The sequence below is a fragment of the Carlito syrichta genome, unplaced genomic scaffold (assembly GCF_000164805.1).
Source record: "Carlito syrichta isolate Samal-C Ts95f unplaced genomic scaffold, Tarsius_syrichta-2.0.1 Scaffold236456, whole genome shotgun sequence".
In the NCBI taxonomy this organism is placed as follows: Eukaryota; Metazoa; Chordata; class Mammalia; order Primates; family Tarsiidae; genus Carlito; species Carlito syrichta.
In genome coordinates, this window is record NW_007180552.1 from 248,932 (window position 1) to 267,271 (window position 18,340).

At 48.9% G+C, this 18,340-nt stretch overlaps 1 protein-coding gene across 1 annotated transcript in view; it reads right to left on the reverse strand.

Moving 5' to 3' along the window:
* The window catches only part of LOC103253539 (talin-2-like), an 81,105-nt gene that overhangs the window by 30,689 nt on the left and 32,076 nt on the right, over positions 1-18,340 (reverse strand). Inside the window, exons 11-15 of the mRNA XM_021709474.1 lie at positions 17,091-17,274; positions 13,484-13,609; positions 13,188-13,304; positions 9,536-9,721; positions 4,978-5,085 (exon numbers count right to left, since the gene is read on the reverse strand). Of these exons, the coding sequence (XP_021565149.1) occupies positions 4,978-5,085; positions 9,536-9,721; positions 13,188-13,304; positions 13,484-13,609; positions 17,091-17,274 (721 nt within the window). The remainder of the gene's footprint in view (positions 1-4,977; positions 5,086-9,535; positions 9,722-13,187; positions 13,305-13,483; positions 13,610-17,090; positions 17,275-18,340) is intronic.

Consider the following 18,340-nt stretch of genomic DNA (forward strand, 5'->3'; position numbering starts at 1 on the left):
AGAGAAGAGGAAAGGAGTTCTATTTTTATGCCGCATTAAATCAACATGATTTCTAATAGCAGGCAATAGACAGATCCTAATTAAAGCTCTGCAGTGGAAGCGAGGGTAATTTTAACCCTGCTGCAGATCTCATACTGTGGGTTTGCAGAAATAAGGAACTGTGAACGCTGCGGAGGCAAACTAGCTGCTTCTTGCCCTGCAACACAAATCCTTTATGACAAACCAGCAAATAACAAATGCAGGAGGCTAATGTTACTCAAATGGGCATCTTCCCAGCTTCATACAGCAGCTCTCAGGGCAGCAGGGAGATGGCTCTGCCCAGTTAGATCCAGTTTGTTGAGAGTGAACTGGATACGTCATAGAAAAGACTTCCCTAAGTGGAGGCTGTCAATTTGGAGTCTCCGAATACAGAAAGGTTCCAACTGGGGGCGGGGGGTGGGTGGGTGTCTGTGACTCCTCTTCATGGTGTGAGAAGCGTTTGTATGTCGACACTGACATTTCTTTGATGAGGGTGGGGGAAGGCCGGAAATGGTCCAGGGCTTTCAGCTCACAGGGGCCCAAGATCCACAAAAAGTTAAGAATGGTAAAATCATGGTGTGTATCTACATAGGTCAAATGAGAAAAGGACTGGAAAGAGATGCAAAATGAATGATTACTGATATGTTTCTTTAAACTGTAAGGATTGGAAGCAAATAGGACAAAGGCCAATTAACAGGATTAATTAATTACAGACGGTGAGCACATGGATATGGACATCATTTTCTGTGTTTTTAAGCCTTTCCAAAATAAAACTAAAATATGTACACCAGCAAAAAAGGCTAAGAATGCTTGGCTCCCAAGTCTTTCAACAGAACAAGGCTAAGACAGCATCAACTCAAGCACATTCTCGTGTGCCTTGTTTAGGAAAGGCAGCCCATTGAAGAGGATCCCTGATCCTCCCACCCCCAAAAGTGACCTCAATTTATCTCTGCAGATTGCTGGATCCTTTCTCCTAACCTTCATTTTTAGAATATTTTTCTTTCTCCTTCTGTCAAAAATGGACAATTATCTGGTCTCTCTTTTAGGGATCTCTACCGATTCTCCTTGAGTCGTTAAAAACGGGGTCTATTTTTCCAGCATTCCAGGAAGACTGTCCTAAGATCTCTAGTTACAGTTCTGGCTTTCTTTTCAGAATGGAGAGACCATGGTCATCTGACTACATCTGATCTCTCTGCAAAGACCAAGGAATAGGGTGAGGGGCAGAGTCTCTAGTTTTTTTTTTTTTTCATTGCTTTTCTAACCACCTGTAAATATCTAGTCAGATTGTCTAGTCAGATTGTAGTATGTATTTTTTCTTCTACTCAAGAGAATTTCAACAAAATTCGAATGTCTTCTCTAGACTAGCAATTAGGCTTTCATTTTCTGATTGTACCTTTCAGAACTCCCTCTGAAAATGGACACGACTTTTTGTTAGGTCTCCATGGAGCACCTGGCCTTGACAGTCTTGTGGCTCACAGGATCTCAGTGTGAAACAAGCTTCCGTACCCTTATCCTTCTTTTAGCCCAGATTTCTTCAAACACTGCTTTGGAGAAGGAGTTAGGGTTAATGATGTGAAATGTGAACTAATTTTTAGCAGCAGATTCAAGATGACAGCACAGAATACTGTCACAGGAGTCCTACACTTTTTATAGTCAGAAACTTGTATTTTTAAAAATATGTTTATACTAATTCCCTGGAAACAGAGGTTTGTTTTCTTCCTATATTTTTATTAGAAAATATCCTTCAGAGAGTGTGTCTAGCTTTCTAAAGACAACAAAAATAAATCTATGAACAAATAAATAAACAACACTATTTCATTCACATACTTTAAATTAGAGTCACACCCCTGTCACCCGTAAGGGGGGAAAGTTCTAACTGCGAAAGATGAGATGGATTCTGTTTATTTTATAAAAATTGCTTTGCTATCATTTTGCTTTTCTTCCTGTTAATGACTTCATTTTAGCACCAGCTACCATAAACCTCTCAACAGCTTTGCAGAACGAGGACATTTATATTTCTACTGCAATTATAGACTACAAGGACAATAATTGTATAGAATGACAGAAAAAAATATCCAGGTGGCAGGCTTTTAACAGATACATCAGCCACCCAAGTATGCAACACATAAGGCTTAGGAGTCCCAATTCTACAGTAAATACAAGGAAGAATCCACAACAGAGAGTCAATCTACTGAAATGTAAGTAGTCACAAGAGAAGCATGTCTGGCCATAAAGGGCCACTGTTCTTGCCTAGGCCCTGGGAAAGAAAGCGGTGGTCACTCTCCCTCCTTCCAACCTCTGGCCTTCATGAGCACCTCCCAGATGAGACCTCAATTACATGTGATCTTGGGTTTCCCCATGGTAGGTGCCCTTCCTCCTGCTACAAAAAAGCTGCTGATTAACATTAGGGCCGATGCCTAACATAGCAGCTAAGTGACTGTGAAACAGGGGTCTCTGGATGTGTGGTCAGGGAATGTTCCCAGAGATCCCCAGACCCCTCAGCCTCCTCTCAGGCCAAGAGGCCAACTGTCTGTCCACCGCTTGGACAGGATATATGCTCCACATACAGAATTCCTTGTCTTGTTTTGTTCACCCAAACAAGGTGGGCATGGAAAGGAGAGGTGATGAGGAGACAGGAAGCTCTCTGGTGCATCCACCAACTTGTTCCCAGATACAGGGATAGGGCTTAAAGTCAGCATGGGATCAGGAAGGGGACCCTGACAGGGCTCCACTTTCTTTTTCTCCTAAGAACTTCTTAAGCACTGGCGCCTGTCCTTCCTTCTGAAGAAAGAACTCCTCTCCCTAGAGTGCTGTCTTTTTGCTGGAGAGAGACGGGGAGACCTTCACTCCTTTCCACCTAGGCTTGTGGACTTGTCAGAGATGAAGCTGGAGGCAGACTCTGCATGGGGACACTCCTATTCAACGACTCACCAAGGGCAAAGACGCAGATTGCCAAGCCGAGGCCCACGTGTGCAAGGCCTGGACCCACAGATGCCACAGAAGGTATCGGTGCTGCACAGATACAGGCATAGGTGGTGCTGGAGAAAATACAGTCCCAACCAGCAATGGAACCGGGAGGAACGATGACATGGGAATAAGACGATCCCTGCATCTCCTCTCTTCCCCTAAAATGAGCTAGACAAAGACTAAAGCATGAGAGAGAAAATAAGATGGAGAAATGGGGTGAAGGCAGGGAGCTCCCACACAGGAAGCTGAGAGGGCACTGCTGCTGCAAGCCTGGTGCCACCCACTAGCCAGAAATGGCACCTTCCAGGCAACAGATTTCAAACAAAGCACTCAGCGCGTGTTAGCTCGGTCACACAGGCCTGGGTTTCCAGACATGTGCATTTCACCCTTAATAAGCTGCCTGTATAACACTGAAGGAAACTGAAGCCCACTGTGAGACAGTGGCCACACAGCTATTTATGAGGTAGAGCCAGGATCTGAACTCCAGACTTCTAAACTTACTGTGTGCACAATACTGTGTCTAATTCTCAGTTAGGATAAGGCTCCACTTGACTCCCAACATACTGTTCTATAATGAAAAAGATGCCTTTGAGGAGCCTTGCTGGTTTCATTCTATTTAACCTGAATTTCTTCCGGGCACTGGAATTCTTCCACTGACACTTCAACTATATCCCAACCCCTCTGGCTGGTTGAGCCACAGAGGCACTTGCTTGTGAACGCCGACTGGCTAAGACACTCTTTCCTTGGCCCACGTGCAACACACGGGTCACAAGTGTTCAGACTTCGGGAGCCTAACGTTAGTAACCCCATACTGGTGACTCTCCCAAAAGACACGCTTCAGCACTGATGCAGTTACCTGGATGAAGCTGAAAAACCGGGATCCCTTAAGTGAGCTAAAATGCTTACTGTCAGAAGATAATTGATTTTTAAAAAGGAGACAGTGCAATGAATTGGGAAGATATGCCAAGAAATGGGATTTGGTCCCAGATCTGCTGGGAACAGTTGGGTGATCTAACCAAGGGACAAACTTCTCTGGGCCTCAGATCATCCCTCTGGGCTGCTAGCCTCACATGATGGCACAAAGGCAAAATAAGAGAACTTGAGAATACCCGGCAAGTGAAAGGCTTGGCAGCCTTCCTACGGGCATGTGCACTGTGTATCTGCAGGGGGCCTGGATTTCTTTTCTTAGGTTTGGAAGAACCAGGGCAGTGATGGGAGGGGAGACATCGTCAACTCTCTCCTGGAGATGTCCCTGACCACCTGGGCCTGCCCCAGACCATACACGGTTCTAAACCCAGGACTCAGAAACAGATGCACAGTGTACATGCTTCCTGCCTCTCCATGGCTGGTCCTCAGGGCCTGGGGGTGTCAAGCCACTCTAGGAACTGGGTGTCTGTACAAACCTGAGGCTCTTTCATGGGTGGTCTAACGCCGTGACCCCTGCAGCCCCTGCACGGTTTTTCCCATTTCTGTCTCTCAACCAAGCTCCATGCTGGGCGTGCCAGGCTGGGGGAGCCATTCTCACCAGGATTTCAGTCATTCACCCATGGACAGGAGGAAGTTGTAAGAGCCTAGGGCTCTACTTGGAGCAGTAGCAATGGTCCTCCCTAACTTGTCACGTAGACTGGCGTGGCTCTCTTGATGTGATGAGACCTCCTGACACTTGTTCAGTTGTGGTGCTGGCTACCCCTCCGCTCCACCCCTCACTCTGCTCACCCCTCTTCCAGGCTAGTCTTGCCTTCTGAGTGCAAGAGAAACCGGAGGTGCCCTGGATTCTAACTGCAACTTCCTCCAGGCTGTACTTTTTAGCTCAGTGTCCTGGGCCAATACATCCGGGGACCCTTCAGCTCGATCCAGCACCAGCCTCACAAGTGGGGCTCACACAGTCCTCTAAGAGGGGTCTTCCTGAAGAACGCATGGTCCGCCTCCGCCGGGGTGGCTAGCGTGACACAGCTATTCCTCAGCCCTGCCCTTGCCCGCATGCCTCCTCACCACCAAGACGTGTTCCAGAAGGTCCAAGTAGCCGAGGGTGCACTCCGTCCCATACCGCAAGGCTCTGGTTCGCACCTCATCATTGACTTCGGGGTGGAAGGATGCTTGCTGGAGAGAGAAAGGAATGTTGACATCTTTAAACAGGAAGATTCTGCTGGTGAGTCACCTGGCCAGGAGTGCCAGGCAGCCCTGGGTCCAGAGGCAGGAGACCTTAACCCCAGTGGCCTCTTGAGAAACCTGCCCTGACTCCCTGGACAGGAAGGTCATTCCTCTGCATTACCCCGGTCCCTCCCACCTGCCCCCAGCCGGCTCTCTGACATCATCTGTGTGTTTACTTTGTTAGTGCCCGGGGCCAGATGACAGAAACAACTGCATCTTCCCTTTCCCACCTCCCGGTTTTCGAAATGCAGAAAATTCCACAGGCACTAACATGTCTAGCAAGATTCATGACTAGGGCTTACAACAGGAGACATACTGACCCAGGGTCAGCCTGGCCTCTCTTCAGCAACACCAGGAGTCCTCAAGGCCCCTTGCTGTTCACAGGCTAATTAAGCCCTGGTTCTCACCCCTGGCCTGACCACACTGCAGTCACAGTGAGGTCTCTGTGACCAGGGCCCTCTGGCTCCTGGGATGTTTCAGACAGTGAGCTCTCCAGTACCCTCAGAGGCTTCAAAACTCTGCTTACATGATGCAAAAGTCAATAAGCAAACAGGGCACACGCTCAAGGCAGCACCTCAGGATTTTTTCTTGTACTATGGCCTGCCCACTTAGTCCTTCATGAGATTATCACCTCCAACGGCATAACCATCCATAGGGTTGCCAGGTAAAATACACCCAGTTAAATTTGAAACGTTAGATACACAATGAAAATGTTTTAGCACAAGAATGGGACACCCTCTGCCTTATCTGCTAAAGCCAGCAACTCCTCCCACTCTTTCTTCTACTGCTTCGCTCTGGAAATAACAAAGAGCCTTGCAGAAGTACATGCAATAGAAAACCACCCCAAACTCACAAATCGGGACGCACACAAATCACACATTAGGGTTAAAAAGCCAAGGCTGAAGGGGAATACGGCCCAGCCTCCTCTTCTGGTCCACTCAGGTCCCTCTCCCTGGGCATGGGGAAGGGGTGTTGGTGTGAGCACCTGTGGGCTCTCTCCTTATCTACCCCCACAACTCTGGAAGGCCCGGGGCTCATTTGTGCGGCCAGCAGGTCATTTACGAGTCAAGTTTCACTCATCTGAGGACTAGGGGCTCACTTTGTATTCACCCTCATCTTTCCATGACCCCAGGAGTGGGGCACAGAGCCTCACATCTATGTGACGTGTCTACCCTGTGGGAAGACACAGGCTGCGATGCTACCGGACATCATTTCTGGTAGGTCACATGCAAGCCCTTATGCAGGGTTGCGGGAGAGGGGAAGTTGATGTATTCTTATGCCCTGCGAGTGGCTCTACAACTTGGTCAGAACCCTTTGGGAGAGCAATCTGGCCGTCATTAAAATCTCATACCACTGCACCCACTAATTCTACTTCTGGAAGTCTTGCCTAAGGAAATAACCCAAAGCACAGACAAAAACAGACATACCCAAAAATGTTCACTGAGGTAAAGATCATGATTAAAAAAAAAATGCACATAGCCTAATTTGATAATAGGAGAAAGATAATATTTGTTGACAGAATATTGTGAAGTCATTAAAAAGTCAGTGATGGAGACTCATAGCAACATTGAAGCAATCATATAACATTAGTTACAATAGTAGATACAAGGTTATATCTAGCACAGACATATGCACATGAAAGAAAGATCAAAAAGAAATATGTAAGATAATTACGGTGCAGGCCAGTCTTCCTCTTTGCCCAAGGAAGCAGTATAACTCTCCCACTCTGATAAGATGAGCCAGTATGTACCTTTCTGCACCTCCACATTTGCCCTGGCTATCATGCTCAGACCCAAAGCAGTGCTCAAACAGGGAAGCTTAGCCCTTCTGCTTGGCACATGATGCTTCCTTTTTTTTGAGTCTGGATCTCATTCTGTCATCCAGGCTGGAGTGCAGTGGCATGATCATGGCTCAGTGCAACCTCGACCTTCTGGGCTTAGGCAATCTTTCTGCCTTAGCCTTCCAAAGCTGGAACTATAGGCATGTACCACCACGTCTGACTAATTTCAAAAATAATTTTTTTTGTAGAGATGAGGTCTTGCTATGTTGCCCAGGTTGGTCTTGAACTCCAGCTTCAAGCAATCCTCTCACTTCAGCCTCCCAAAGTGCTGGAATTATAGACGTGAGCACTGGGCCAATGAAGCTTCCTTCTTAATTCACCACCCAGCATCCCTGGTTTTTGGTATGTGCCCTACTGCATGCACACCTTTTCTGGCCAGCTGCCTGACGCTCTTTTGTAAAGGGGTGAAGAATACAGGAGATCAAAGGAAGCAGAAATGCTAGTGAGTCTGCTAAGTAAGTCCTGTCCTAGCAGGCATCTCAGGGCTCAGCAGTGACACATGTGCAGTCTGGTTTTGGCATGTGTCGCCAGAATACAGTCTTCAGAACTCTGGCTGTTATTTTTTCCTGCAAAGTCAAGATGGTCTGATCCAGAGGCAAAATCACAGAGAGCAGTCAGGATGGGCCAACAGCAGCCACACTTCTCACTTGATCTCTTCCCCTGAAATCTGAGGTGGATTCCATTTTTAAAAACCCATTTAACCATGATCTTTTTTCTGTTCGCTTTTCCTCCTTCATGTCTGTGACATGGTGACAAATGTGTCTGGAGCTCATCAACCACAGTGACACTGAGCATTATGGCTGGAAGCCCCTGCACAGCAGAAAACAAACTGGATGAGGAATTAAAAGAGCTTGTTTCAGCACTATTTTGATAGTGAATAGCGGTGTGACCTTGGTTATGCTAATACTAACCTCTCTGAGCCTGTTTTATCATCTGACAAATTGAAATAATTACTCTCACCCTTCTTATCAGGGATCAAATGACAGAATACATAGGACAGACCTTCCAAAACTGTGAGGTGCCTTTAGGTCTATCTTGCTAGATAACTAACTACCCATCTCTGATGAAAACTATAGACCCTTTGGAAGTTATCACTTCTAGTGGGAAGATTCCACTGAGCACATCGAGATGGCAAATACTTTCAGCCTTAGGAGACAGCCCAATTTCCTGACCTAGCGCCCCTAGTCCTTCATGAACTTGGCCCTACCTGCCTTCTACCTCCCCACCCTTGTCTCTCCAGCTCATCCTCTCTTTCTCTCCGCTCCATCACACCCAGGGAGCCCTCCCATGGCCAGGTCCTTGTACACACATTCCTGCAGCTCCCCACCCACCCTACTTTGCCCAGTTACCTCCAAATCCTCCTACCCCTTCTGGGGAACCACCAAGAAGTCACAAGAGTCGGATTGTGCAGCGGCAACCTGCAAAGAACTCGCTTCACCACAGAAAACAGCTCTATTCCCTCAGGCCTCAGGCGGCAGGAGCCAGCCTTTTGCTTCTGGTTCATCTTCAGGCTCACTCACCATGGCAGGGGCTCATCAGTCAATCACTAAGTAGAAGCCAGAGTACCCAGAGCCAGACTGTCCTGAGAAGGGTGAAGGCCTGGGCTGGGGGCACTCAGGAAAATGCAGGGCGATGTGGGGGCTCTTAGGATTCTTTTCTTTTCTTTCTTTTTTTTTTTGCGTAGGAGTCTCACTCTGTCGCCCAGACTGGAGTGCAGTGGCCACTGCCGGACGCCGCAGCCTCGACCTACTGGGCTTCGGCGATCCTTCCGCCTCAGCCTTACCAGGAGCCGGAATTACAGGCGCACGCTACCACACCCGGCTCATTTTGATTTATTGTAGAGATGAGGTCTCGCCAAGTTGCCCAGGCGGGTCTCGAACCTGCGGGCTCAGGCAATCCACTCACCTCAGCCTCCCAAGGCACGGGATTACAGGCTGAGCCACCAAGCCCAGCTGGATTCATTTTCTTAATAGATAAAAGATGAGGGTCACAGGGCTCAGGTCTCCGTGGCTCCCTTGCCAAGCACAGGCTCGGGCAGACTCCCATGAGCCACCCAAGGACCAGAGGAGATTCTCCAAGATGTCTAGCAAAAAGGTAGTTCCCCATTCTGTTGTGTTTCTCTGACTTACTCCCTCACCTCGTGGCCTCACCTCATGGCCACACCTCTCCTAGCATCCGACGGCTGACCTGGAGGGCAGGAAAAGTTCATCTGGATGACCTGGAACAAAGTGCTGCGATCCCTGGTTAGCAGTCTCGGGGTTCCACCATATGCCCTGCAAGAAGGCTTCTTGACTACTCAGGAAGAACTAGAAAGAGGATCAGGCCCGCAGAGCTGACTTTATTCCCTTTCAAACAAACACAAATCTGCCAAAGAGAGTTGCTTCTCACAGGCGAAGACAGGCCCATGCTGTCTTCAGCGTGCATTTTTATTACAAAGTTTGAGGAGCTGAGCTGATCCCTTCTGCATGTTCTGGGCCCTCCCCTTTTCCAAAGGACACCAAACAATGTACTCATGACTGAGAACCACCTGTCCAGCCCAAACAATGCCAAGGCCTTTACCTTGCAAGCCGTCAACATATCGGACACGGCTTTCCGGCTCAGATTGGCAGTAGCAATCACATCCTCCTGTCTACATGAGTTCCCAGCCGCCACGGCTTTGGCTGTTGCCATGGTGATGCCTTTTGTCATCCTTATGGATTCTTCGGGTGATGATGTCTTTTCAGGTACCTCTTTTGACTGGAACACCTGAAAGTCAGAAACAGAGAGGTTAAAGGTTAAAAAAAATCAAAACGGAAGGACAAAAATCATTTGTTCTTCTCCATCCAGGCGGTAGCTGTGTCTGAAAACCAAGCCAGTCACTGGAAGAAACAGTCAATTGGCAGAACGTTAGAAATTTAATTTGAGTAGAGTAATATCGTTTTTGCTTTTGGGATTCTAGCATGGACAAACCTCCTACACTTGCACGTGGCATTCATGGGAACAATCATGTATGGTGAAGGAGACACAGTGCTCACCTGTTCATCTGTAGGAACTGACACTCAGTATTTACACACCACCCCTCCCAGGAAGGTTGTCTGTGGCCTCTTAGCTCTCTTCCCCTATCCCTGCCGGTGCTTCGCAGTTTCCAGACATTCCACAGTCCGGTGCAGGTCTCGGGGTGGGATGGACCTGGCTGGACCACTCCAGGCTCACCTCTCCCTTCTCTTGAAGGGGCGAGAGGCTGGGGGAATGACGCCTCAGTTCCTTTTCTCCTTGGCCTGTCTTACAAATATAACCACGTAATGGTGCAGAGGTGTTCATGTCAAGTGCGCCATGGTGACACTGTGAATTATTTAACACCACACGCCCCTCTTAGAGAAGCTGACATAAATTAACCATGGCAAGTCAATATCCCACTTAAAGTGCCCCTGTCAGTGAAGGCCACTACTCCTGCTTAAGCCCATCTGCCTTATCGGCTATGCGTGACTGGTGCCTGGCGGTGTGCTGAATGGGCATCTGTCCCTGCACACAAGATCTGACAGCCCAGGTGGGGCTGCCTTGTCTTCAGCACCAGGCAGCCCTGTCTCAGCAGGAAAAGCTTCCCTGAGGAGAAGGCAGGGCCCAGTCAGTGACCCCATCGAATGCCAACCATCACTACCCCCCAAAGATGGGCAACTGCAATTACACAGCTCAGGACCCTGCATCCCAGCTCCACCATTGAATGCTGCTGTGGAATGGAGACCACGTGGACAATCCTCCATACAAATGTGGCCCTCGTGGTCCATGCTCTGCAGAAACTCAGAATCTGGGTGAATTTCAAATCATGCTGGCATACTTAGAATAACCACACGTCTGTAGTTTCCGAGGATAGCCCCAAATTTCAAATCCCTCCCTTGGCTACCATTATGCCTACCCACGCATGTCAGAACCTGTGTCCAGACTTCAAGGAGGAAATGCCCAGCCCGTGCAGCCAGGCGAATGCCACGCAGTGGAGCCGGAGGGCGCCACCAGCTCCTGAGTTGCTCCCATACTTTTTTAGCTTCTCCTTTAAAGGATGATTTAAGCACAACATCCACCAAGACTAAGTTCATTAACGACATGACAAGGGAACGCAAGGTCCTGTCACCAACACCCAGGGGAATTACTTTGCTATTGTTTCAACTGCTGACCCTCAGGTTGCCCTCACAGGTGACCCTTTATAGGTACAAAACAACTTGTTGCAAAGACAGGTAACCACCTCTTCCCCCCAAAAAAGGTGAATCTTAGATCAGATCTCCTATTAAAAAGAAATGTCAGTCAGGCTCGGTGGCTCAGCCTGTAATCCCATGCCTTTGGGAGGCTGAGGTGAGTGGATTGCCTGAGCCCGCGGGTTCGAGACCCACCTGGGCAACGTGGTGAGACCTTATCTCTACAATAAATCAAAAAATTAGCCGGGCATGGTAGCGCGCGCCTGTAGTTCCAGCTACTTGGAAGGCTGAGGCGGAAGGACTGCCAGAGCCCAGCAGGTCGAGGCTGCGGTGGCCGGGAACGGCCACTGCACTCCAGTCTGGGCGACAGAGTAAGACTCCAACTCAAAAAAAAAAAAAAAGAAATGTCGGTTTGAAACCACTCATTTTCAGCATCTATTTTAGGAATTAGAATGAGTCCATCTATAGCCATCATGGGAACAAAAGAACAGCAGATAACATCCGTATCACAGTCACTCTAGGGTGTTCTCACTCTGCAATGCCGGAAAAAGGCAGAGGAGGACAGGGCCCAGTGCCCTCAGCTTGGACGACTGGACCAGAAGGGAGCTTGATTTTTTTTTTTTTTTGAGTTGGAGTCTCACTCCCTCACCCATGCTGGAGTACAGTGGCACACTCACGGCCACCCCAGCATTGATCTGCTGGGCTCAGGCGATCCTTCCACCTCAGCCTTCTTCTTCCAAGTATCTGGAACTACAGGTGTGTGCTATCATGCCCGGCTAATTTTTTTATTTATTGTAAAGATGAGGTCTCTCCAAGTTGCCCAGGCTGTTCTAGAACCCATGGGCTCAGGCAATCTCCTGACCTCAGCCTTCCAAAGTGCTGGGATTACAGGCTTGAGCCAGCACACCTGGTCGGGAGCTTGATTTTAAAGGGAAGAGTCTCAGGCAGAGGCAGCCAGGCTTTGCCAACAGCAATCCTCTGACTTCAAATGCTGCATGTGTGCAGGCAGCAGTATCAGCTGTTGCCAACAGCAACGTGAATCAAGATGCTACATACTGTATACACGATTTAAACCCAAGGTGGGTAAGAACAGCCAAACTCACTTTCCCTTTTGCCAGGGGTCTTCTGCAATGCTTTGGTTTTGTGCCGGCACTTTCGTGGAATTAAACCTGAATCGTCCACAAGGGCTGAGCCAATTTACATCCCTACCACCAGTTTATGAGTGTCCCCTTTTCTTGGCAACCTTGCCAAACAGCTTGAACATTTCTCAAAGAACTCAAGATACATTTATCATTCAACCCAGTAATCCTGCTTCTGGGAATATTCCCAAAGGAGCACAAATTGTTCTACCAAAAAGACACTTGCGCTCGTATGTTTATCATAGCACCATCCACAGTAGCAAACACATGGAACCAACCCAGGTGCCCATCAATGGTGGACTGACTAAGGAAAATGTGGTACATATGCACCATGGAATACTATGCAGGCATCAAAAAGAATAAAATCATGTCCTTTGCGGCAACATGGATGCAGCTGAAGGTCATCATTCTAAGTGAATTATTCCAGAAACCAAAAACTAAATGCCACATGTTCTCACTTTTAAGTGGGGAATAATCACTGGGTACACATGGGCATAAAGATGAAACAACAGACACCAGGGACTTCCTGGAGGGGGAGGGAGGGAAATAAGGGCTGAAAAACCGCCCACTGGGTACCATGCTGATCACTTGGGTAAATGGACTCAACAAGTCATGCAACAGGCCCATTAATAAACGGCATCTGTATTCCTTGAATCAAAAATAAATAAAACATGAATAGTACTAAGTGACATATTTCAATGAACGCCTTGATTACCATTACAAATCGATCCCAGGCAAACCCAGTGACACCTGGGGCCTCAGTGACACAAAGTTACTGGCAGGTCGGTGAGGGGCCCCTTAGTTCAGGGGTTCTAGGTAAAACATCATTGTACAAAGAATCTCAGAGGAGTGCTGGGGTCAGCTCTTGGAGGCTGGACTCCAGGGAGGTGACAGTGGCCTCCTTACCGTGAGCTCTTGCTTTATGCATTCAATTGTGGCCTCAAGCGCCCTGGTGCCCCGGGTGGCCTCATCCTCTACCGCCTTTACAGTCTTGAGGAGGGAGGTGACATTGGTCACCATCACCTACACAGGAAGAGAGAAAACAGAGAGTGCACTGCGTGAGGTCCAGTCCTTGTTCCTTTCCGCTCAGACTGAATGCCAATTGCGGAGCCCTCTCTTTCCTCCCAGTGAGAAGGGAGCTCAGGCACCCATTCTCACTGCACGTCTGCATGTGTGTGTCCCCAGCACAAGCCCCATTCTACCTTGGCGGCCCCCTTGAGCTGGTACATGGAGGGGTCGTCGGCCGGCTTGCTGGCAGCTCCCTTGGTTGCACCGATGAGGTCGGAAAGGGCCTTGGCCACGTCTTTGATGGCATTGATTAGCACAACCTGAAAGAGAGTCAGAGCCCAGATGAGCAGGCACCATGCATTCCCTTGCTGACTTCACCAGGGGCACAGGGGACCAGAAAAAGACCATCTCTGCCTCAGGGCTCTAATGCTGGCAGTGTGGCAGAGCCTCCCAGAAGCCACCCCTGGAGATCCTATTGGAACTTTGCAGACTCCCAGGGGAGGCAGAAGGTGAGCCAGCATGGGGAGCTGGTCTATACATACAGCATGTTTCAAGCCCCTGGCTGGCAACCCTGCCAGGAAAAAGGCAGCTAAGCAGACACCAGAGAGGTGCTACCACTTGCCCCCGAACTGGTGCCCCAACATGGAGAACAAAACCCCAACCTCATCCCAGCCTGTGGGGCCTTCAAGACAGCCTGCCGGATTCCCCAGCTGTCTCTCGTAGAGCTCCTGGCCTCACTCGGCATGCTACAGGTACACGGTTGGCCTGCCCTCCCCAGGGGAAATCTCCATTCATTCCTGCTTGGGGCCTTGGCTGTTGCCGTTCTAACTGGGACCCGGCTCTTTACATCACTTGGACCTCAGTTCAAGTGTCATGTCCTCAGAGGCCTTGCCTACCCCCAGCTATAGGCCCAGGTCCACCTGACACTGTCAGGTCACCGTCTTCTTCATGCACTTTTCAATACGTGGGACTACTTGGTCATGTATTCACTTAAACATGGTCTGTCTTCCCTGACTTGGATGCAAGCTCCAGGAGGCCTGGCCTGGACTTCTGTTTCCTTTCATGCTCAGAACAGGGCCTGGCACCCAGCAGGCACTTGGCAGATGCCAGTGGAATGAATGAAGACACAGGTGTGTACCCACATAAACCTGGATGTGACAAATTAGTCACGTTTGCTTTTCTAATTTCGCAGAGGCCACAGATCACCTTTCCAGTGGGCTGGACTTGGCGTCAGAAGTACCAGCCACAGACAGGAATTACATGATACTGGGCATTGCATTTAAGTGCTCTCAGTCCAGTAGCTCCAATAACAACTTCTATTTCAGTAATAATAATGATAACAACTTCCCTGTATTGAGGGCAGTGTTCAGGCGCTGAGCCAAGCACTCTACACACACGGTATCATTTAATCCTCACTATTGTCTTTCCAAGGGGGAACAACTACAATTCTTATGTCCACACTCACAGAGCCTGGGAGTGGCAGAGTTGGGATTCAGACTCTGGTCTATGTGACCTGAAAGGCCACAGTTTTAACCACCACAATGCATCATGCTCTCTGGCTCCTCATCAACAGTGGAATTAGCAAGCTAGCCCCCTCTATCCCATCAGATTGCTGTAGGGATAAACTGGGATCACAGATGTGGAAACATGTCAGAGATTCCAGAGTCCCAGGCGACTGCCAGCTCAGCACTGCGGCGGTTGTCCACCTCCTGCCTGTTACCATTGTGCCTTCTTGCCTGTAGGGTACAGGAACCCCGATCAACCTTCTGAATCCTCAGTGCTGTGATGTGTATGGACAACACACTGATTCTCGAGATCACAGCAGGGAAGGAGGGGTAGCAAAAGGACACACAGGCACAGAAAGCAAAGGTCTGTTGCCGGCATCCACACCATCCGGGAAACGCTGTCCCATCCCAGTCACTTGACAGCTCACCGATGAGTGGGGACATTTTTCCGAAGGGATTTTTATGTGAGATTTCATTCGAAGTGGATGCTTCTGGATATTTAGACAATTTGGGAGTTAAGATCCTACAGCAATAAGCCAGGTGCAATGGCTCATGCCTGTAATCCCAGCACTTTGGGAGGTGGAGGCAAGAGGATTGCCTGAGCCCAGGGGTTTGAGACCAGCCTGGGCAACTTGTGAGTCCTTGTCTCTGCAATAAATAAAAAAAATTAGCCAGGTGTGGTGGTGCATGCCTGTGATTCCAGCTACTTGGAAGGCTGAAACAGAAGGATCACCAGAAGGTGGTGCATGCCTGTGGTTCCAGCTACCTGGAAGGCTGAAACAGAAGGATCACCTGAGCCCAGCAGGTCGAGGCTGTGGTGGCTATGAGTGTGCCACTGCACTCCAGTCCGGGTGACAGAGTGAGACTCTGATTCAAAACAAAACAAAACAAAAAGATCCTGAAGCAACAGCCAAAAGAAATGAATAACCCGATTAAAAAATGGGCAAAGGACCTGAATAGACATTTTTCCAAAGATGACATGCAAATGGTGAACAGGTATATGAAAAGAAGTTCCATGTCCCCAGTTCTCAGGGAAATGCAAATCAAAACCACAATGAGATATTACCTTAAATCTGTTAGGAGGGCCTTTACCAAATTAAAAAAAAAAGACCAGTGTTGATGAGGACGCAGAGAAACTAGAAGTCTTGCATACGACTGGTAGGAATTCAAGGCAGTATGGCCTTATGGAAAACAGGGCAGAGGTTCCAAAATAAACAAACAAACAAACAAACAAATAAATAAATAAAACAGAACTGTTATATGATCTAGTATTATCTTTCCTGGGTATTTTTACTCAAAAGAACTGGAATCAGAATCTCAATGCGATATTGGCACTCTCATGCTCACAGCGGCACTGTTCACATTAGCTGAAGCGTGGAAACAATCTAAGTGTCCATCAGGGGATGAGTGGATAAAGAAAAGGTGGTTTAATACAACTAAATAACTACTGGCACATCATTATTTAATGGAGTATTAATCTTCTCCTAAAAAAGAAGGTAATTCTGCCATTTGTGATAACATGGAAAAGCCTTGAGGACATTATGCTAAGTGAAAGAAGCTAGTCACAGAAGGACAAATCCTGTAGGACTCCACTTATACTGGGTATCTGAAACAGACTCATAGAGGCAGAGCAGAAGGGTGGGTGCTAGAGTGGGGGCTAGGGGAAAATGAGGAGTTACTCATCAGTGAGTATAATGTTTCAGGTACGCAAAATGAGTAAGTTTAGAGATTTTCCTCAGGGCTCTGTCCTGATCCCATTCTCCGGGCACTCCAAGTGTTTCCTCTCGTGTGGTTGTCGTTGCTATCACTATGGCAATGGTCTCTGGTCTCACCGCCCCACACCCGAGCAGGCTGCTGCCCACTCGTGAGTCCTACCTGCGTGTCTCTCTGGCACTTCCAATTCAACACGCCCCAGGCCAACTCACCTGCTGCCTGCCATACTGGCTTTCCCTCCAGGGAACTCCACCTTGGTGCGTGGAACACCTGCACGCTGCCTGGCCTGCATGCAGAGCCAGCATTAACTGACCCCTCTCTCAAGGCCCACTGCATTCAGTCCTTCCTCACGGCTGGCCAAGTCTTCCTTCTAGATTCCTCGCAAATGTGTAGTGTCTCTCCACCTCTACAGTCTATGTCACTATCTCACTATATTGCTTGGATAACTGCTGCCTGTCAGCTCCTCAAACTAGACACACTCACACGTTAAAAGTTCCTGTTTTGTCCTAGGCCCCTTCTGAGACCTGGTGTGCAGTGTTTGTGGAAGGAAGAAGAGGACACATTCCCTAGGTCCCACCCATACCTGGGTCTCAGGGTCATCAGAGCCCAGGCTGGCTGCCCCCAGCTTGACCACCTCTGCCAGCTGAGTGATGGTGGCTGCAGAGGACTGGGCTGCCTGGGCCAGCTTGTCTGGAGTGGATGCGGCCCCTGACACAAGCAGTTTCGTGTCTTCCACCAAGGCCTTGGCTGTCTTCAGAATGTTCTCCCTGAGAAGGGGAGGGTACAGGAGAGGTGAAGAGACAAAGGGCAAAACTTGAGTGCCTGCGGCTGGAAGGAAAAGAAGTCCCTCACACAGTACTTTGTTAAAGGGGATCTGAAGCAGAGAGGAGTGTGTTCGGCCTCCCTGTACCAGCAGGCTCTCACCTTCCACATATGCAGACTTGGGGAGAAGAGAGCCAACTGGTTGACAGATGTCAATGAAAGATTCAGCCCCACCAGCCTGGGCTTCCCTCCCCCGCACTGCAGTGAACTGAAACATCAGCTTCTTTTTTGTGGCTCCCACTAGCCCTTAAAATATTTCATCACCACAGGGACTGTGAAGATACATGGGCTGGCCCACCTTGTCCATGAATGTGAGTCCAAGAGGCTAGGCTAAGGAAAGGATGACAGGGTACTGGGAACCTTCTCCCTAGCCCAGCTACTGGATTGAAGAGAGGAGGAAAGGTGCTGGGCATATGGGGAGAATGTGGGGTTCCCTGGTAGCAAATGGAGAGGCCCCGGCATCAGCCTTTGAGGACTGGCTAAAGAGCCAGTGTTCTCAAGGCAACCCTGGCAGAGAGAGTGGGCTTTGAGCCCCACTCTCCAAAACACAGTGAAATTTCAGTGTACCTGTCTTGTCCCTCCCGGTCCTTTTGGGGCCAGTCAACGGTCCAAGGAATGGCTCTCTGGCTTGGGAGGCGACAGATAAAAAAGCCATCTCTGCTGGGCTCAGTGGCTCACGCCTATAATTCCAGCACTTTGGGAGGCCGAGTGATAGGACTGCCTGAGCTCAGAGCTTTGAGACTAGCCTGGGCAACATGGCGAGAACTCATCTCTATAGAAAATCAAAAAATTAGCTAGGCATAGTAGCACGCGCCTGTGGTTCCAGCTACTTGGAAGGCTGAGGCAGAAGGACTGCCTGAGCTCAGCAGTTCGAGGCTGCAGTGGATTTTGAGTGTGCCACTGCTCTCCAGCCTGGGTGACAGAGTTAAGACTCCAATTCAAAAAATAAAAAAATTTTAAAAAGCCATTCTCCTCTGGAGCCAGCTAGATTTAGGGCTGTCAAAGGCAAAG